Source organism: Canis aureus, chromosome 2 (assembly GCF_053574225.1).
Source record: "Canis aureus isolate CA01 chromosome 2, VMU_Caureus_v.1.0, whole genome shotgun sequence".
In the NCBI taxonomy this organism is placed as follows: domain Eukaryota; kingdom Metazoa; phylum Chordata; class Mammalia; order Carnivora; family Canidae; genus Canis; species Canis aureus.
Genome location: NC_135612.1, coordinates 76733821 through 76756524, shown reverse-complemented (window position 1 = coordinate 76756524; position 22704 = coordinate 76733821). Strand labels below are relative to the sequence as shown.

The 22704-nt window shown below is 36.2% G+C and overlaps 1 protein-coding gene across 10 annotated transcripts in view; it reads right to left on the bottom strand.

Annotated features, from left to right (window-relative positions):
• Window positions 1-2900: 2900 nt before the first annotated feature.
• ARAP2 (ArfGAP with RhoGAP domain, ankyrin repeat and PH domain 2) overlaps window positions 2901-22704 on the bottom strand; it is a 192381-nt gene continuing 172577 nt past the window's right edge. For 9 of the 10 annotated variants that reach the window (XM_077879956.1, XM_077879929.1, XM_077879919.1 and 6 more), the window contains 3 exons: window positions 20985-21048; window positions 13632-13766; window positions 2901-6363 (listed from right to left, as the gene is read on the bottom strand). In XM_077879956.1, coding sequence (XP_077736082.1) covers window positions 5980-6363; window positions 13632-13766; window positions 20985-21048 — 583 coding nt within the window. In that variant the 3' untranslated portion in view covers window positions 2901-5979. The remainder of the gene's footprint in view (window positions 6364-13631; window positions 13767-20984; window positions 21049-22704) is intronic. The other variant, XM_077879992.1, reaches the window with a different exon arrangement.

Sequence of the window (22704 nt, the reverse complement as noted above, 5' to 3'; positions counted from 1 at the left end):
TCAGCAAATTGCCTTAAGCGGAAAGCCAGCTATCGTTAATTTTCATGGTTCCCTTATTCCTAGGATTTTTGGCCCTCGAGTCTCCATTTTTGCCTCCTTAGCTACACAAGGGTTCTAAAGCTCTGATTTATCTCACTGCAAAAAGCATCTTGATCAAAGACCAGATTATTTTCAACTTATTTCCCTTTGTATAGATTCCCTGAATACCCTCAGGTAAACAGCAGCTGTACAATATCCACTCACATCTTGAATGGTCCTACTTCCTCAGAATGTAGCCACAGTTTTTCCTATTCGTTTCAGTAATAGCCTTTACAGATTTTTTTTTAATCCATTGTTCCTAGATTTTGGTGGGACCACTTTGCTTCATCAAACTATTTCCTAATACTATGACTTCATTTATTTAATATATATTTCAGTAGTGACCATAGGCTATGTACAGGCACTGTTCTAGCTGCTGGGAATATAGTGGTAACCTAAGATTCTACACTGACAGATTCTTTTGGAAGTAATTAGACCATTAAAATGTATACTAGTAAGTATATAAACTGTTAGGTGGTGATAAGTCCTATGATTGAAGATAAAGGGGATAGAAAGTGATGATGCCATTTTATATGGGATAACAGAGGTCTGTTGAGCCATTTGATGGTGACCTACATGAAGGTTGCAGTGAGATATGTGTGTGTCTGGAAAGGGAATTAGTTTATGCAAAGATAAAGCATCTTCAATCTGTTGATTCTGAGGAACAAGTATGCTTGTAGCAAAGTGAGGGAGGTGAAGATTGGTGAGATGACATAAGCAGTAGTTGGTACATTGAAACCAATTATTCCAGGGCTTGTATTTATAGATACTTCCCATTTAACAGAAATAGAAAGCTATTCAGGGGTTGTTAGGAGAGACTATTTTATATTTAAGAAGATTAATTTGGCTTTTTCTTATATTTAAAAAGATTAATTTGTGATTTGTTCCACATAGTACAAGTAAGACAAGTTGAATCTTTTGTAATCATTCAGGTGAGAAAGGACAGCGGTCTGGGAAATCTAATGTGGAGTTTATAAGTGTAGATTTTTGAGCTAGACTGTTTGCATTCAAATGCCAACTCTGCTGATCATTACCTAAATAATCTTCATCTTTCTGTACCCGAATCCTAGAAAGAACAGAAGAGGGTGGAATGGAAAAGATGAGGAAAAGATAAAGAGTTTTAGGTATATTTGAGATGACAGCTGGACACTCAAGTAGAAATGTAAATTACAGTCTGGAGCTCAATGGTAAGTCCAGATTGAAACTATTTCGTTAGAATACGTACTGTATTTGAAGCTATGAAATTGAGATCTTCTAGTTCAGTTATATAGAGCTGAGTATCCAGTAGGGGACCCAAGACTGACTAGTGAAGAAGGAGAAAACCGTATGATAGAAAGATCTGGAGACCAATGCTAGAATGTATTCCACAAAGGTAAGGTAATCAACTGTGTGATATGCTACAAATGATGATGGGTGGTCAGTACAACAACGGAGAAGGGACCATTTGAATTAGCAATGTGGTTGTTCTGATCTTGCAGGAGTAGTTACGGCAAATAGCAGGAAACATAAGGATGGAGAATTCAGAGACACAACAGGAGGGAATATGGGGCTCAGTCAGTTAAACATCTACTTTTAGCTCAGGTCAAGATCCCAGGATCCTGGGATCTGGGATTGAGCCCCGGATTAGGCTCCTTGCTCAGTGGAGAGTCTTCTCCCTCTGCCTCCCCTCCTTCCTGTGCTCTTTCTCTCCCAAATAAAGAAATATTTTAAAAGAAAAAAAGAAAAGGAAGAAACAAGGAGAGGATTTTAAAAAGGTGGCAAATGAGACAATTTGCTATAGGGGAAGGAAGATGAGATCCCCTCCAATGAGATGCAAATGCCACTTTTATTTGATGAAGGTTAGTGTTGATCCACTCTTAGGCAGTGAGATTAGTTTGGGTTGACTGAAGTGACTTTGTGTCTCTAGTCTAGTGAAAACTCAGTTACTGAACTCAAGATCTCTTTGGGCTGTTCGTTGGAAGGATTCACAGTATTCTCTATCGGATGTGTAAAGGGTCAGTATCTTCACTCTGCTGGAATAGTGTTCTTGAGGTCATAGAACTTGAATCTTTATAGGCAGACACAAACTAAAATTCTGCTGGGCAAATTTTCATTTATATTATTTCAGCATTCAAGTTATCTGGCTAGCGGACTTCCAAGTAGCTACATCTCAACATGCTTTATCCTCCATTAATCTTTATGGTAGCTATAATATTACACTGTATTGATTACACTGATGTAATGTTACCTTCTGCTATGTGGAGTAACCAGAGTGTAAGAACCAATACATACAAATACTAGAGAGTATTCTGTTTGGCATCTGTATTAACACAAAAGTGTGCTAGGACTTTCATTAGGGTAGAGCTTAAACAATAGGATTTTTTTATAGGGTTGGAGGCTATAAGTCTAAGATCAAGATATTAGTTTTGTCTGAGGCCTCTCTCCTTGACTTACAGATAGCCATTTTCTTGCTATGTCCTCACATGGCCTTTCCTCTCTGCACATATAGCCCCAATGTTTCTTCATGTGTCCAAATTTCCTGTTTTTGTTTCTTTTTTAAGGACACCAGTCAGATTTGATTAGGTCTGACACTAATAACTTCATTTTAACTTGATCACCTCTTTAAAGACCCCATTCCAAATAGTCCATATTCTAGGGTGCTAGGGACTAGGTCTCCAACATCTGGGGATTGGGAGAACACAATTCAGCCCACAACCTATGGTAATCTATTGTATCAGTGCATATTTTAAAAATGATGGGAAAAAAAAAAAAACTGATAGAGACAATTTGAAAATGAGTAAGAAGTCTCAGGACTTGAATCAAAGGAGAGCTAGAAAAACTAATACATTAATAAGCAACATTTATTAAAACTCTAAGGGATAGATGTGTGTGTTTATGTATATATACACAAACACATATATAAATATATATATAAAATTAGTCATCACAAGATGTCTACAAGATAGGTGTTATTCCCACTTCTCAGATGAGGACATTTAGATTCTGAACATGAATCCATAATTCATAAAAGGTCTTAAGTCTATAGAGCTATGTTACTAAGTTTACATTCATATGGTAGCCATGGCAGAGAAGGCAGGAATGTACATTATAACCTAGCACATTTGCAATAAAAAATTGTTCAAAATAATAACTGATAAAAAACAGATTAATTTTAGTAACCTAATATTCATTTCTGTGCTTTGCATTTCCAGATGATTAAACATGATTGTACACATGACAGACAATTGTTCACATTATAAACAGAATTCTTTTGTTGAGAGAATGATAATTATGAAAGTCTTGGTACAAATTTTGATAAGATGGTAAAAGTTTTCATCATCTTTTCCCCACAATGATTTTCAAAAGTTTGAGATAACATGAAAATATGTGAATACTACAGTTGCTTCAAATAAATTCGATAGTTTCAAAAATACTTCCTTTTGCAATAGTTTGTGTATTTTAGAATTATAAATTGCCATCTGAATAATGCATATTGGCAGCTATTATAGTTATATACACAAGTCATATTTTGCTTCAATTACTTTTGCTTAGTTTTGAATTTTCAGTGCCACTCTGATAAATCATCAAGTAATGATTTGTTTAGAAGTCAAATATTTAAATGTCTAGTAATTAAGTTTAGGGCTACAGAAATGAAAGAGTACCATCCATATGCTTGTGTCCTATCTCCGTATATATTCATCATTTAAAATAGAGTAATATTCAAATTTATTTGAAGCAACTGTAGTATTCACATATTCACATTTGGACAGTATGATATAGCTTTTCTTTGAAGTATATATTCAAATGTTTAAAAAGGGAGAAGAAATGGGTAGGAAATATCAGAAAGGGAGACAGAACATGGAAGACTCCTAACTCTGGGAAACGAAATAGGGGTGGTGGAAGGGAAGGAGGGCGCAGGGTGGAGGTGACTGGGTGGTGGGCACTGAGGGGGGCACTTGACGGGATGAGCACTGGGTGTTATTTTGTATGTTGGCAAATTAAACACCAATAAAAAATAAATTTATTATTAAAAAAATTTTTTAAAGTCTTCTCAAAAAAAATAAAAAGGAAAAAAGGAAAGAAGATTCGATTTATTTTCAGAAGTTAAAGATTATTTTGAAATAACAATCACATTCAAATGGACTTGTAAGACAATTTATTCAAAGTATGAGACGTCATCATTAGCCCTTATTTTACTCATGAAAAAGAAAGGGGAACAACTACCAGATTTTAAGCTCCAATTTCAAAAATATTCAGACAACACAGGTAAAAAAAAAAAAACCTCCAGATACTTTTCCGGTGTCAAACATTGTCATTGCCTACTTACTTCATAAATATTATCACTTATTAGGAATAATAGCTTAAGATTTTTTTCCTAAATACCATATTTTTTGCTTTAAATGAAGGGTCCTCAGCAGTGCTACTTGTTTTATAAACTGACCTGCAGTTTCTTTAAATCCAAATCGATTGGAATTTTTTTTAAAGAATAAATATCACATACCCATGGTAGTAAACTATAATATCACCACCAAATATAAGTAATCGGTATTTTACAATGAAGAAATTTAGAGCATTTGAGGGTATATTACTATACTATGATGGACTGACCAAAGTATGGGCCTTTGCATAATAGATCTTGAAGAAGAAACCTGAAAACTGGGGGAAAATAAGTGGCTGAAATAGAGCTTAGCTATGTAATTTTAATCAAAACTCATTAGACCTAATGAAATTCTTTAATCAATGAAAAGCGCTGTCCCTAACATGAACTGTAATTAGATAGTATTTGTCGGAGGAAAATCACTAACTCAGTGGCTGACTTTGATGTGGAAGCAGTTAAGAGAGGGCTTTGTTATTAAGCACAAGGAGGAGACTACTTTTTTTTTAAATAAAGAGACTCGATTAAATGTGAACTGGTAGTTGCCATCTGTGGGGTAAACTATCCTCCACCCTAAAATGGCCATATGTTGTACATTTCCAGTTAATTCTGACCTTGCAGAGAAACACATCACCACCTGACTTAAAATAAGAAATGAAATACAAAATAAAAATATAACAAAAGCATCAAACAAAACAATAACAAAACCCTGTGACAGTGAGTTTGTACGAAAACAAAACGTCTACAGTGACAGTGCGAACGGCGTCATGGCAGGTCCTGTGCATACACGGTCTTCAATGCAGCGGACGCTCCTTGTCGGCAGCCACCTCTGCAGAGCCGAGTGTAGTGAGTGTGTTCTGTGGCCCGTTCAGTAACACGGCAAGTGAGCGTGGCCTGTGCCGTCACTGGTGTTTGTTGGCTGAATGTGGTCTTGGGAAACAGTCACTAGGCTTTTCTCTTAACAAGCAGTTCCTTATTAGTAAGAGTCCTCCTCGTTCACTACGGATCAGGACTTCACTGACCCCCTTCGTTTCCTTGCCCCTTTTTAAAACCCCAATGTCTGATAGGCAGCCACTAAAATGATCCTTCTCCTTTCCACTTCCCTTTCTTTTCCGTAAGATGGACCCTATGTAAACCTAAAAACGTATGGTAGCTGAATATACAAGGTTTCTCAAAGTGCAAAACGTGTTACATACAGGTTCGTAGGCTTCATTTAAACAAAGCATTTTATACAGTACAGTACAGTTTGAGATTTCTGCTCATAAATTACACCATTCAACAGGCAACTGCTGCAAAAGTCTGGCTGAGTCAAAGTAACCCGATGCCTTCTTAAACATGGTCAATACAGTGGAACTGTACAAGCTTTGTTCAGACCTAAAAAAAAAAAGCGTCATCTTCTACTTATCACATTATGTACACAGATATTTTTAAAATGCTATTTAAATGCTTATGTATAGCCAGACAAATCTCACAAACCATGAATTTTACTGTTTGGTTTCTGGTTTGCACATACATACTGTACACAATATTTTTTTTTAATTGCAAAACTAATTAATCTCCTTCGGCAAGATGTGCTCACCCTGTGAGTCTTTCGGGAAGGTTCTCGTCCGCTGCAGCACCACGCTGAGTTCTTCAATCACCCTCGATGGTAACTTACTATCAGAGTCCAAAGCAGCCCTGCCATTCCTGTCTTCCGTCTTCCTCAATGTCTTGAGGCCTTTATGGCTTTTCTGTGGCCCAGGAAGGACCTCTGCTTCTGTGTCCTCCAGACAGTTGAAACTCCGGTGTTTTCTGGTTCGAGTTCGAAGTTTCTCGTCCTTGTGCTCCAGGCAGTGGGCCACCATGGAGGCTCTCTCCTTGATGCTGCTATCCCCCAACTCCTGATCCCGCTTTTCACTGAGCTGCAGTCTTTCCAGTTCTGCCCTCGCATTCTGAAAACAAAACACAACATCTCACAGGAATGCAAGATTTGCTACAATTTAAGTTTAAAAGGCCCAAATGCCACCTAAACACTGATGCTTCTTATGTTCGTGCTTATCTCTAGGATTCGGGTTCTAACTTTGACATAACTGGTGTGTTGGAATAGACCAACCAAGAGATCAATATGGGCACCTTAGAGCTACAAAATCAACGGAGAGGCAGATTGTGGAAATCCCTTGTAACATGCATTTAATGTACAGCTTCAAAGAAGTCTCTCGGGTTAGTTATTCAGCTTGACTCTTATTTCAAACTCGCCTCTTCCAATTCATTTTGCTTGAATGTGTCATGTTCATGTATCTGTAATTCCTACAGCATCATGTCTATGGCCATGTGATTTGGGGACAGGCCCTATACTTGTACTACAGCCCCCTCATTGAGACTAACAGTACATATTAGTATGTTAAAAATGCTGAGAAGTTCTATGGCAGAGATCTGTTTAACTTCTTTTTGTTTTCTTCCACACAGTGCCTTTTAGAATCCCACAGATACATTTCTGAAAACACTGAAATATATAAATAGTTATGTATTAAATCCACTTTTGTACCCAGCGATTAGAGTGCACATTAATTCACTGAGCCTTTTATAAAGGTGTGCTTTCCTAACTAGGGTTCAGAAAATCTTGTGACTGGGCAATTTCTGGCATACAGAGCATCAGACTATCAAAGGGTACAACAATTAAATCAAGTGTAAAATACAAGAACAAACAACAGAGAATCAAAAGCATAGAGCAGTATGGAGCCACACAGAAAGGATGCCCAATGAACTGGACGAGGTTGGAGGTGGAGAAGAGAGAGAAGTTATTTTTCTTTTCACAAAAAGCATTAAAGAAACGTCTTCAAAATTTCCCCAGTAAAAACTGCAAAGCCTACAAAGCAAAAATCTGAAGAAGAATTTAAGAATATTGGAAGAAGATGTAATGAAAATGGTAATATAAGTATGAAATTGAGTAGCATAAACAGAAAAGATCTTCAATATAATAATGTTTGAAAGACAACACCCCATCTTGCTCTATTTCTCTCTATGGCAGTTACTTAATGTGATTATCTGAATGCCCTGCTAGAAAGACTCCACGCAAGCAGGGTTTTTGTTTGATTTGTTCACTGAAGTGTGAACCTAGTACACAGCCTACTTAGTAAATAATATTTACTTATTAAATAGTAAATAAAGAAAGGTTTAAAATTTTTCAAATGTATAATAACACTGTTCTATTTCCCTAACTTCCATCAAATTCAGATGTGGAAATGAAACATACAAATTCAGGCTGAATACAAGTATTTTCACAAATGTATTTTATACATTTCATAACTTGGAATTTTCTGATAGAAATATCTTAGGCAAATACATTTCTTCTACCCTAAAAACTGATGAAATATTTAGTATCTAGCTTAATTCCAAAGTTTCATTTGAATATGTTAAAATACTGAGAAATTGGTGATGCTTGCATAACAATGTGAATGTCATTATTGTATATACACTTAAAAATGGTTACGATGAATAGTTTTATGTTACATTTATTTCACTACAACAAAATAACTCCTGCCTTGTAAAAAAAAATGAAAAATTATTGAGAATGATGGCATAGAGATGACCAGCATAGAGATGTGACTGGGAGTTTATAAATATTAAACACATTATGTTTTACTGGGCATCTCTTACCTAGGGAAAATTAAGGAGCAATAGAGACCTTAAAAAAATTATAGTAGACACACAAAATTACATTAGTTTCATGCATACAACATAGTGATCTGATGAGTCTGTGTTATGCTATGCTTACCACAAGGGTAGCTACCCCTGTCATCCTATAGTGCTATTAGAGTATCATTTGACTACTCTATTCCCATAACCTATTTATTCCATAACTGGAAACCTGTATACCTCTCACTCCTTTTCACCCATTTTTGCCCATTCCCAACCCTCCTCCCGTCTGGCATCCTTCCCATGTTTCGTTTTTTAGATTTCACATGTAAGTGAAATCACATGGTATCTTTCTCTGACTGGTCTCATTTAGCGTAGTATCTTCTAAGTCCATTCATGTTGTTGCAAATGGCAAGATTTTATTCTTTTTTTATGGCTAATATTCCATTCTATACATATATGCCACTTCTTCATCCATGTGACTTCCTATGGACATTTGGGATGCTTCTGTTGCTTTTGTAAATAATGCTACAATAAACATAGGGGTACATGTATCTTTTTGAATTAATGTTTTCTCTCTTTTTTTTTTTTAATTTTCTTAGGGTAAATACACAGTAGTGGAATTACTGGATAGTATGGTCTTTCTATTTTTGAGTAACTGCCATACTGTTTTCCATAGTGGCTGTACCAATTTACATTCCCACCAATAGGGAAATGTGAATGAGAGTTTTTTTTTTTTTTTTTTTCCCTCCACAGCCTCACTGACACTTGTTATTTCCTGTCTGTTGGATACCAGCTTTCTGACTGGCGTAAAGTGATACATCATTGTGGGATGATTGTTTTTTTTTTTTTTTTTATTGTGGTTTTGATTGGCATTTCCCTGATGATTAGTGATGTTGAACATCTTTTCATGTTTCTGTTAGCCATCTGTATGTCTTCTTTGGAAAAATGTCTATTCAGGTCCTCTGCCCATTTTAATCATATTCTTTGTTATTCTGGTGTTGAGTTGTAAAAGTTCTATATGTATTTTGGGTATTAACCCCTTATTGGAGATACATTTTCCAACTATGTTCTCCTATTCAGCAAGTTGCCTTATGTTGGTTTCCTTTGCTGTGCAAAAGCTTTTTACTTTGGTATAGTTCTAAGTGATTCATTTTTGTTTTTGTTTCCCTTGCTCAAGGAGATGTTCCAAAAATATGTAGCTGAGGTCAATGTCAAAGAGATTACTGTTTTATTTAGGAGCTTTATGGCTCAGGTATCACATTTAAAGTCTGTAATCCATTTTAAATTTACTTTTGTATATGGTGTAAGAAAATGGTCCCATTTCATTTTTCTGTATGTAGCTGTCCAGTTTGCCTGACATGACTTATTGAAGAGATGTCTTTTTGCTGTTGGATATTCTTTTCTGCTTTGTCAAAGATTAGTTGGCCATATAGCTATGGATCCATTTCTGGGTTTTCTATTCTGTTCCATTGATTTATGTCTATTTCCCATTGATCTATGTCTATTTTTATGCCAGTACCAAGCTGTTTTGATATTATACCTTTGTGGTAGACCTCGAAACCTGGGATTGTGATAGCTTCAGCTTTGTTCTTCTTTCTTAAATTGCCTTGGCTATTCAGAATCTTTCTGTGGTTCCACACAAATTTTAGAATTATTCTAGTTCTGTGGCAAGTGTTACTGGCATTTTGATAGGGATTGTATTAAATCTGTAGATTGCCTTTGGTACTAGGGGCATTTTAACAATATTTGTTCTTCCAAACCATGAGAATGGAAAATCTTTCCATTTGTTTATGTTGTCTTCAATTTCTTTCATCAATGTTATAGTTTTCACAGTAGAGGTCTTTCACTTCTTTAAGTTTTATTCCCAGGTTATTATATTCTTGCAATTGCAAATGCAACTGTTTTCTTAATTTCTTTCTGATATTCTGTTTAGTGTACAGAAGCAGAACGTATTTCTGCATATTAATTTTGTATCCTGCAACTTCACTGAATTCGTTTATCACTTCTAATAGTTTTTTAGTGGAGTCTTTAGGGTCCACAGTAACAGTTCTCATTATCTCTCAAGCATTAGCAGATAGACTTTGGATTTTCTTAGATGTAGAATTTAGGGGCTAAATATTCACACAGGTAATGCTGAGATTTCAAGTAAACTTTAATATTAGGCTAAGAGATTCAATCTTGTATGAAGGTGGAGAGGTGGTGGAAATGACCTCTAAGAGTAGAGAGGATGGGACAGTGTGTGGGTGGCTCAGTCAGTTAAGCATCTGACTCTTGATTTTGGCTCATGTAATGATTTCAAGATTTCAGGGTCATGAGATCGAGCCCCAATTGGGCTCTGTGCTCAACGGGGAGTCTGTCTGCTGATTTTCTCCCTCTTACCTGCTCACTCACTATCTCTCAAATAAATAAATAAAATCTTTAAAAAGGAAAAAGTTGAGAGGATGGGAGAGAGTGAGGTTTTGAGTAAACAACATGGTGTTCTGGGAGTGCTTTTCATGTTCTGGGGAAAGGAGGACATAGTTATGTGCTATGCTGTCTTTAAAAGTTAAGGCATTAATAATTTAGAAAGAAGGATAGATAAGGTATGAAATTACAGGAGTGAGACGTAACATGGTCCAGATGATGCCAGTGGGTGTCAGAGTATGTTTAGAGAAAAGTAGTTGTTTGACTGGAAATGGCAGTGCGAAAAGTAGTCTTTCTCTCTGCAGAGAGTAGTTCCTATATCACAGCCAGAACATGGTGCAGGAACATGTTCTCAGGGCAAACCACTCAAATGGCTTTAGTCTGTGCCCACATCCATTTTTCCATTATATCCAGATGTGGGCCACTGGTTATGGAGGCCTCACAACACCAGAACGTACAATGACCAACATGTGGATTATAGCAGAAATGCACTACTGAACTCACTATACTAGTTGATAATCTCTGTGTTGTATATAATCCTATCAAACTACTGCTTTAAGTGTATTATCAACAGTAAATAAACATGATTATTTGCACCATAAAGTATATTTTAAGACAGAAATAGAAATGCAAAGAAATGACCATATGCCCAATGTCACATAGTGGGAATTCGGAATGGGATGCCAACGTTGGCCTCTCTGGAAGTAATGTGCCTCTTTATGTATTCCAGGATGGCGAGAGAAGTGTGTAATGGGTAAGAGTCTAGGTCACCATTTTGTGCTGGAACTGCATCATTCCTCTTTGCTCATTGTTTTTGTTTGGAAATAAATGATCACAAATTGTTTTCCAAGTTCCTTATTAGTATGATATCATTGAATTATCATAGGGCTATCACAATAGCCCTATAAGGTAGAGCCTTTTATTATCCTTCCATGCTTACAGATAAAAAGGCTGAGCACAATGAAGTTAGGAGGTACCCAAATCAGAGATAGGATCTAGCATGTGCATTCTTGAGCACTATGTTTTGCCTCTTCATGTGTGATTTCCTTTGACAACAACTTACTTTCTCTGGCTTATTCTGCTAGCTTACTACTAATTCACTTAATTAATCTTAGAAGTCACTTTTTCCAGGAAGATTTCCTGCCTGAATGAGGTATCCTCATACAACTTTCAATAGAACCTCATGAAATGGGAAGTCATCATATGGCCAAAGCACCAAATTTACCAATCTCCTGACACCTTGTATGAAAAACAATTATTGAATATATCCATTGATGTGACTAAACATTTTTCTTATGAATATATCCTACTTTGCAATATATTTATTTAAAGATTTATTTAATTAAAGAGTGAGGGAGAGACAGAGGGAGACAGAAACCAAGCAGACCCCTCCCTGAGCAGGGAGACCAATCTCATGACCCTGGGATCATGACTTGAGCAGAAATCAAGAGTTGGATGATAAACCAACTGCATCACAAGCCCCCTGCCCCCACTTAACAATATTTTTAGCCATTTTTCCTTTTTAAAACAAGGATCAAAAGTGATTAGTAATTTTATTAATATATTTTCTTAAATATTTACATGAATCTAATCCTATAACAAATATTTTAATGGTTCATATGAAATTTTTAATTTCTGTTTTAATGCTTTTTAACCTTCCAATGTTTTTCCAACATTGGAGCATTTAAAATTTTTCTTTGCCAAATTTGAATCACCATGTTTATAAAATTTACAAAAAAGTTAATTTAGCTAAACTACTCATAAATTTTCTAGCAATTTAATATTTTATGAATTTTTTTAAGAACCTATAACAAGTTCTTTGCAGTTTGGAGGTTATCAGTTTTCTGATCTTAAGTATGCTAAAACAGAAAAAAAAAATTTCTCTGAAATTCTGGATTTGAGATCAGCTAACAAACTACTATACTATATATTTAGTTATCATCCTAATTCTATACTGGATCCAGTTAATGTATTTTGATTTGGTCCTAATAATTTATCTTTTGCTTTGCTCCATAACTGATCCTAAGGCAACATGAGAAAAAGCTGTGGTCCCAGCAGAGCACATCTACTCCTACGTTTGCTTCATTTGTTCAAACTCTGTTTCCTAATCAGGGCTTTTTGGAAATATGACTCTTAGAATTTTAAGATTCTAGATTAGCCGAGGAATCCATTGTTGCAGAGAAGACTTTTTTTTTTTTTTAAACCAAGAATACCTACAAGTGCAGGAGGACCAAATAGGCAACAAAGGAAACAACCATTATTTTCACTGTTTGTATCTTTTAGTGAAGAGGAATATTATACTGGAATAAATGTTCAAGGGAATATATACTTGGAAAAATATTTTTAATCTGACCACTAAATTAAAATAGTTTTAGTCTTTTAAAATAAGTTATTTCTGTTTGGAAAGACAGAGATTCAAACAGTTCACTCCCAAACCCTGAGGAAATAGTACTTTTTTAATGCTTTTCTCTTTGCTTTGAGGGGGCTCAATTAAGGCCCTGAAACACACATTAATCCCAAAGTATCTAATGAGTTTTGATGAGAACAGCTTTTCTCCTTTCCTGAATAGACTGAACTTCAAGTCAAGATTGATGCTCTGTATGTTCTCCCCTCCCCGCAAGGTGAGAAGGAAAACAAACAGCCACTTTCCTGAAAAATGCCAGGTCTTCTTTATTGATGCTCAGGGGTCATCTTGCAGTTCCTTAAATTAACTGCGACACCCCATCAGTTCCCAAACCACTGGAATTTGATTGTGTTACTAGAAAGTCTAGTTACCATGGCTCCAGACATAATCGGCCCTGGGCTCATTCTAAGGGTGTTAGAAGTGAACTCGTAAGACTAATTTGAGACTGTGATTTTTACCAGGCAGACTTCTGTATACACATTTAAAACTATCTGACTACGTGAGGGGTAAGAAAATAAGTGGTATTATGCATATTGAATTGGACGGTCAGTGACATTACTAAAATTCTATAAGAAAAATTAAAATATAAAACTTAAAGGAGGAGCACAGAGTTATTCATAATATTTTCTTGCTGGATGTGATTTTTTTACTATGCTTTCCAAAGACTACTGTTGTGCTTTTGAAGCCAAAGAAGTAATTAATGTACTTAATCATATTAAGACATAAGAAAATAAATGCTATCATTAATATAAAACAAATAAAATCCTGACCTACCTCAATATTTCTCCGGGCTAGGGTTGCACTTCTCTCATGCTGGATGGGAATTAGAGGCAAACCTCCAATTTTGGGATTTTTGGTTATAGAACGTTTTCGTTCCTTTCCAGCTGGTGGCCATATATCATTTTCATGCTGTGGAAACACAATTTCTTGTTGTTGGTGTGTTTTATTATGTGGCATATCATGTTATAGAGTCACTTGGCTCCTTTTCCATATATCCAAATCAAATGATCTGCTTTCCATGAGAATGCCATTTGTAATTATGATGTTGACTCTGGCAGCAGCATCGCTTGAGGATATAAGACTCTTAAATGAACAGAGCTTTGAGGTCTCAGTTCAATTTCTAAGTTTCAAATACATGGCTTCTGTACTACTTATCAAATCAAAAGGAGCAAAATATTTGAGGAAACTGGCAAATCTCTTTGTGGGAGAAAAATAATACACTTGTCTGTATTTCTAGGCCCTGTAATCAAAGTCACAATGCATTCATTTTCTACCTCCACCAAAGACAACTTTAATGTAAAAATAATTTGACCTCCTAGACCTCAAATCAACCTAAGGCATGGCTATCAGAAAAATTAGATTCATTTTATGACCTTTTGAAAAATGTTACTTTTTCATCTAATTGTATTCCAAATTTTTTTTTTAATTTTTATTTATTTATGATAGTCACAGAGAGAGAGAGACAGGCGCAGAGACACAGGCAGAGGGAGAAGCAGGCTCCATGCACCGGGAGCCTGACGTGGGATTCGATCCCGGGTCTCCAGGATCGTGCCCTGGGCCAAAGGCAGGCGCCAAACCGCTGCGCCACCCAGGGATCCCTCTAATTGTATTCCAAAGAAATTATCTTGCACACAGTCATTTATACTGAAAATCATTGCATAACAGACTATGGCACATTTGTTCTCAAATTATTGACTACATATTCTGGTCAACTGGATAATAGATATGACTAGAGAAAAATTAATTTTGCAATGGGGAGACATTTTTACACGTAAAAGTATAAGCCCTTGAATGATAAATCCTTCAGATATGCATATAAAAGAAAAATCTTTAAAGAATTTTCTACTCCTCAGGGTAGATTAACTTTTCAGAAGTTGGCAAAACCAAATTGATTTTCAGACAACCATCTATGAAAGAAATATAGAATACCAATTATAAAATTATAAGCTTTACAGATTTTCTGATGAAATGAGAACTTTTTGGTAGACTATATAGTTAAATGCCTATTCTTATGACAACACATTCCTGTCTTACATTACAATTAGTATTTTAATGTGTTTTATGGCAAATAATTCATTTCAGCTAGTATTTACTGTGTACACATATATAAAGGTGAGATTATACTGAGGGACATACTGCCAGACTTTGTGCTTATCAGGGTGCATAATCTCATTTAATGTATATCATATAAATATATACAGTTTTACTTAACATTTATATCTGTATATAAATACAATCTCATTTAATCTTCAGTCCTACAGCGTAGATCTTTGAGTGTATATGCATTAGATGTGCCCTTGAATTTTAGTGAAGCATTTATTTTGGTTCAGCAATCTATAATGGTAGATTGTTAAATATTTCAGAGAGAAAGTTATAAGCTTCATAATGCTTTGTTTATGTCACAGCCCCAAACTTGGTAAAAATAATTTTGATATTATATAATTGGGATGTTCTCAACATGTAAAGCTAATAGAAAACTGGCTAGCAAGGAATTCATTACCCTATGGATTATGCTTACACTTGTACTTACTGATGTATAATACATGTGCCAAATGATATTCAGAGAAATCTAAGAGCAAACAGTCTCAAATAAGTATGTCTTTTTCTGACATGATACACGATGTTGTGTATATCCGCTAATGAGTTCTTCCCAGATTGTGATCCAAGAGGTATTTTTCCAGCATACCAACACAGTATCTAGTAATACACTCTGATATTTATGGTTATTAAAAGTGACCTGAAGAGTTCTACTATATGGATCATATAGCTGAGGATCACACCCCAAAATCTTCAGTTCTATCTCTCACTTTCTATTTTTCTCACGCATCCAGCTTTGAGACATAACTGACAAAATTATAGGAAACTGAAAGTATACCATGTGATGATTTGATCTATGTATAAGCTGTGAAAGGATTCTCCCCCAACTAGTTAAGACATCTACCATCTCATTTATTTTGGTGAGCACAGGGAAGTGCAACTCTTAGCAAATTTCAGTGATAACAGTATTATCAACTATCTCAACAATGACTATGTTTTACATGAGATCCTGAAACCTTCATCTTATAGCTGAAAGTTTGTACCCTTTTACCAACCTCTCCCTATTTCCTCTACCCACCCAGCAACCACTTTTCTACTCTCTGCTTCTAGGAATTAAACTTTTATTTTTAGATTCCACATATAAACCATACTTGCAGTCTGTCTGTGTGGCTTATTTCATTCAGCATAATGCCTTCCAAGTTCATCCACATTGTCAAAAATGACAAGACTTCTTTCTTATTTAAAGGTGAATAATATTTGTGTGTGTACATGCACACATACATATTTTTATCTATTCATCCTTGGACTTAGGTCATTTGATATGACCTGAGGTCATTTACATACCTTTGCAATTGTGAATAATGCTACAAAGAACATGAGTCTGCCTCTTACTCTTTGTAACCTTGACCTCTTACTTTTCTGGCTAACAATTTAGTTTCGTTCACTTCTTTAGACTCTTTGAGACTTCCCATTTATTTTCTACCATCATTCTACTTTCCACATCTTGCCTCACTTCCTTCTCAGCCCATCTTAGACTTCATAGTCAGTAAGTATAAATATTTACAAGTCTTCTCCTCTTTCTCCTTTCATCATACTTGCTTGAAAAAGCCCTCAATCTAGCTAAATTCAATTTTACTTACTCTGAGTGCCTAAAAATTGATGAAGAAAGAAAAAAAAAAAGACAGTCACCCTATAGATTCATCTCACTTTAAATTTGAACTTAAAGTTCAAGTAAGCACTCAGCAGTAAGTTGAAGTTCAACTATATATATATATATATAGGGCAACTAGCTAAAGATTATTTCTCATTTGTTCTCCACCCCTACCATTCCAATAGCTCTCCCTAGCTCACTGATGATGAGCTCACTGATTTCATTTTAAAAATTACTATTAATCACTGAAGAATTTCATTTTTCCCCTCCATGAAATATACCACTCTCCCTGCATCTTATAGTCATAGAAGTGAGGCTCCCTTTTCTTGCCAGTATTTACTGTTAATTTTTTCCAGTCATAAGTGCTCAGTGGGCTACAATATACAGTCAATAATAATGTGTGGCGCTCTGTTGTACAATGATTTTTTTCAGCAATGATGACCAAATGTGCACTTGTTCACACTGCATCATGTCTGCTCAGGGCTTCTTCTGGTTTAATAATTACTTTCCGCTGGTTTAATACTTTCCTCAATAAAATAGATAAAAACAGAGAGGGAGGCAAACTATAAGAAATTCTTAACTATAGGGGCATCTGGGTGGCTCAGTGTTGACTATCTACCTTTGGCTCAGATTGTGATCTGGGGCTCCCGGATCAAGTTCTGCATCAGGCTCACCACAGGAAGCCTGCTTCTCCCTAGCCTATGTCTCTACCTCTCTACATCTCTCATGAATAAATAAAATCTTTAAAGGAAAAAACCCTCTTAACTATAGAAAACCAATTGAAAGTTGATGGAGGATTGAGGTGGGGGTGCATAAAACAGGTGACGGGCATTAAGCAGGGCACTTATGATGAGCATTGGGTGTTGTATGTAAGTAATAAATCACTACATTCTCCTGAAACCAAGGCTATACTATATGTTAACTAACTAAATAAAAAGTTGTGGGATGCCTGGGTGGCTCATCCGCCTTTGGCTTAGGGTGTGATCCTGCATTCCCAGGATCGAGTCTCACATTGGGCTCCTTGCACAGAGCCTGCTTCTCCTCCCTCTGCCTGTGTCTCTGCCTCTCCTCTTGTGTCTCTCATAAATAAATAAAATCTTAAAAAAATAAAAATAAAAACTTAGAAGAAAAAAAAAAAAGCCCAGTTCCAATAATCCCACACCAAAAATCACTTTCCTCTATCAATTTTTTTCCAATAACTGAATTTTCTCCATTAGCACATGTGCAAAGTATATGCCCTCCCATCTTAAAGACAAATAAATTGAAACCCCAAAACCTACCTTGACCTTCTCTTTCTAGTCACACAGCCTCCTTTATGTGCATAGCAAATTCCTTGCCTGGATTTTCTATACTGGTCATCTGTTTTTCCTCCCTCTCAACCCTTTTTATTTCTTTTCCTGATTTTCTTTTTTTCTTTCTCTTCTGCTTGACGTTTAAAGTTTGCAATGCCCCAGGGCTTATTCTTCTGTCCTTTTCTCTCTGTCTCCCTACATCGTATACTCATTTCGTTTTATTCTGAGATCTCCCCTAAATCCAGGGCTTTCAATGCAAACTGAATGTTGACTTCCCCCAAATTGACACTTCATCCCCAAATCTTCACCTTAGTTTTTTAAAGTTTATTTTTATTTATTTATTTAAATAATCTCTATACCTAACATGGGGCTTGAACTCACAACTCTGTGATCAAAAGTCACATGTCCTTCCAAATGAGCCAGCCAGGAACCCTTTGGATGTATAGATCAAAAACTCAATCAATCTGCTATTCAACATACTTATTTGTATGTCTAATGGCATCTCCAATTTCATATGGTCAAAAGAGAGCTCTCAATTTTCTTTGCATCTCTGATCTTATCACTTCTATTTGCCAGTTGCCCGAGGCTAAAAAAACCCTATGTCTCTTACTTGACTTTTACCCCTTCTCTCAAACTGCTGTAGCCAATCAATTTGTAAGTTTTATTGGCTCCATTTTCAACTGTTCTTGAATCTTAATATCTCAATCTGTCCACTTTACCACCTTGGTCGGAGCTGCCATCTTCCACACAGTTGTTCTTTCTGCCTCCATCTTGGATCTCCAACAGCATGCCCTCAACGAACTAAATTATTATTTCTTCAGTTAATATAAAAGAGGTAAAATCCTTCTCTTGTTTCCCAAACTTTTAAACTGGAAGTGTATTATCTGCCTACTGCCTTCCTGATCTTTTCTATCTTTCCACACACAGCCCTTCATGATGTTCATGGAACAAAGGTTAAGACCACATCTCAGGACCCTGTACTTGCTGGGCCCTAATGATTTGCTCCCTAAGTTCAGTCAGGTCTCAGCACACCTGACAGCTTTTCAGAAGGCATTTTCCTGAGAAACTTTCCTAGTTACTGTTCTTCCTTACCTCATTCACACTCACTCATTTTTTCTCTTATTTTTTTTTTTAAGATTTTATTTATTCATGAGAGACACATAGAGAGAGAGAGGCAGAGACATATAGGCAGAGGGAGAAGCAGGCTCCATGCAGGGAGCCTGATGCAGGACTCAATCCTGGGATTCTGGGATCACGCCCTGGGCCGAAGGCAGACGCTAAGTAAGCCACCCAGGCGTCCCTTTTTCTTACTTTATTATTTTATTAAACTAATATCCATTTGAAATTTTGTCAAATTATTTATGTTCTCTCTCCCCTTTCTTATATTAGAAATACTGAGCATGTACTTTGTAAATGGCACTGGGTTCTCTGGTGCAGGTATACACATAGGTCTTGTAGGCAAGACTGAGGGAGCCCTTCTTTTAATGGAGCTTACATTTTAGTAGGAGAAGCAGGCATAAAAAATCTAATTACACAATGCTTTCTAATTAGAAATACAACTGAAGTACAGAATGTTAAGGTTTCCTGTAGCTTGAAGACCTCACTGGTCTGAAGATCAAGGAGAATTTCTCTGAGAATGTGACACATTAGTGGGAATCTAGAGGACTTCTGAATCAGGGGTGAAGCTGGGTTTGGATATTAGAAAAGTATTCTGTATACCCTAAAGAAGCCTAGTAAGGAGCACTTACTGTGTGTGTGTCAACAGGTATAGAGCATTTGCTAGTTTCCTGTCTATCTCCCTATGGAGGTGAGCCATTACATCCTTAAATCCAAGAAGACCTTTGTGTTTATCTTAATCCAAAGAAGTGGAATGAGCAGATGAAAAGTAATTGGGCTGAATCTCTAGGGCCAGGACGATGAAGGATAGGTGAGACAGGGAGAAATAAGTTGGCCATGAGAGCAACCTCTGCTTTCTGGCTATTTCTATTTAGACCCTGATTTTCAACCACAGAGTCTAGTGACTTCAATTTTAAAAACAAAACAAATCAGTGTAGTTGTACCACAGACACTATGGCTTTGGCTCTATAGTTCCAATTTAACTGAAACATTTCAAATCTAGTTTGCTTTCTTTTTAAGGACTTAAATATCTAAATTTCTGAAGTCACAATTAAGAGGAAAAGTCTCTTAAAAAGTTAAGCCTTTCTGCTTATGTGTTTTCAGGTAGTAGCAGGCACATCAGGCTGAGAAGAGCAGTGTTTATTAACCACTGGAAAGGTTAATAAATTAAATGAACAGAGAAAATGGTTTTCAAAACAAGTAAGGGCCAGATTTAGGGGTGAATTAACTTCCCACTTATAAGAAAAACAGGGAAGTACGTCCTCAGTAATAAAGAGTGGCAACTTAATCGTTACCAGTGAATTTCAATGCTCTTGTGGGAAGCATTGCTGGGAATTCAGCCAGACAAGGTGTGTGTGTGGGGGAACAATCCTGTTAATGAGACTATTTAACCCTTCCCCCAAAGACAACAGTCTTCCTATAGGGAGGAGATGAAATGAGGAATTGAGTATAGGCATTAGCTTCTGTCCCCCCTGGGTTTAAACCACTAACTAAATGCATGGTGCTGGGCAAGTGTCAGAATCTTTGTTACCATTATTCCCTCATCTATGAGCAACATCATGCATGGTCTGTTGTTGCAAAGAATATGAGTTAACTCTTCTGAAGAATCCAGCACACAATGAGTATTAAAGGAATGTAGGTTCCTGTCCTTGTTTTTGGAAAGGCTAGGGTGGGGGAAGTGTGGGAGTAGGCGGCCATAGGGAGAACAGGAAGGGAAACAGTACACTTTTCTAAATGAAGATGAATGTGGGACTCTAGTAAAACAAGCTCCTCTTTCTTATACTATCATCTTGAAGCAGTACACACCGCTCGTAAGGTAGAGTTGCTGGAGTGCCAAGAAAGGAGCCTCAAAAAAGAGAGTGAACTCTCTTTCAAAGAGTGATGGATAAATTCGGATTCTCATATATTTAAAAAATATATAAACTGGAAAATAAAAGAACACATATAAAACTCTTATTAAAGATGATTTGTAAATCACACGTTTTCTGTAAGTGGTTATACTTTGCTAGAGAGCTGAAACAGAGATCATACCTGGGCAATGAAGACATTGGCCATCCACTCCATCTGAGTTTGTAGACTATCACAACAAATGTGCCTGTAAAACAAGGTTTATAAAATACATAATTCAAAAAGATAGAACTGTTCTCCAGTGTATTTGTTTGGTTATTAAGTGATCACAAACTTCTTTGAATATTTCCTGATTTATGACTTAATGCAAACAAAACAGGAGTATTTCAGTATAAGTTGCTTCAGGCTTCTGTTAAATGTACAAGATCAAAAATAATAGTAATATATGATAGTTTAAACACAATATAGCTACAGGTTTTGGTAACTGCTAAAAAAGGACCAGCAATATTTTTGTATAGGCAGAAAGGCCATGGTCATTTACTTTATTCAGGTACATGGTGTTAAACAGCTTTTTCTCCAGAAACTCTGAGCCTAAGAAGAAAAACGTGCACATTTTCTTAAGAGTAGGCTTAGACAGTCTCCATCATTAGGATTATAAACATTAATACCCACAAGACTTGTGAAAAATGAACTAAATGAAAAACTACTACCTCATGTTCAATAACACTGATTCAGTAACCTTTTATTGAAAACCTACATAAAACAGAGATCTTGCCTTCAAGGTTCACATAGTCTATTAGAGGAGCTAGGCATGTAAACAAATAAATTATAACACGGTGAGAAAAAGAGAAAGTAAAGTTGAACACAAATATAGAAAGAGCACACTTGGGGATGCACTAAAGGAGTCTTATAAAAGGAAAATTCTGTAAGTGATGTTAAAATGACATGGCCACTTCAAGATAATTTTTCATATATAAATATTATGCTAATATTTATATATAATATATATATTATATAATACAATGTTATATATTGATATATATTATTCCTCTTTGAAAAATAATTTGTAAAAGTATTAAAATGAAATTTGTAAAACATTTTTGCTTCATTCATTAGATTCTCATAAAGACTACCTTTCTATTACCATGTCCAAAAAAAATCCTCTTTTTTTTTTTTTTTAATTTCTATTTATTTATGATAGTCACAGAGAGAGAGAGAGAGAGAGAGAGAGAGAGAGAGGCAGAGACACAGGCAGAGGGAGAAGCAGGCTCCATGCACCGGGAGCCTGATGTGGGATTCGATCCCGGGTCTCCAGGATCGCGCCCTGGGCCAAAGGCAGGCGCCAAACCGCTGCGCCACCCAGGGATCCCCCAAAAAATCCTCTTTATAATTATGTACTCGTGTGCAAAATACTACCAATGCCAAGAAAAAATAAGTAATGATTACAGATAAAAGTTATCTGATAAGACTTTTGGGGCATCTGAGCTGTAGTTTGAAAGAAGAATGACATGGAGTCTATCACATCAGCAGGAAGAGGATGGCTGTAGCACAGAGTATGGAAGAAGATTAAGTAAAGGGATTACATACATTAGACATGTAGAGATGAAGGAGCAAGGAATCTACGGTGAATTAAAGACAGATTACTATTTTATCATTAGGTTGAAAAAGGGGGGAGGAGGAACTCATGGGACATAAAGCTGATGATGGAGCCTCATATTTAAAGGGCCTTGCATGCTGTGCCAACAATCTTCTATTTTATCCTGTAGAAGAGCTTTAATGCAGGAAAGAAACACAATGCATTTTAGAAAGCCCCTTTGGTGGCTTGGTAGAGAATATTCTAGAAAACAAAAGTAAAATTAGAGGCATGAAGAGCACTTAGGATGACTGGAATATTCCACACAGA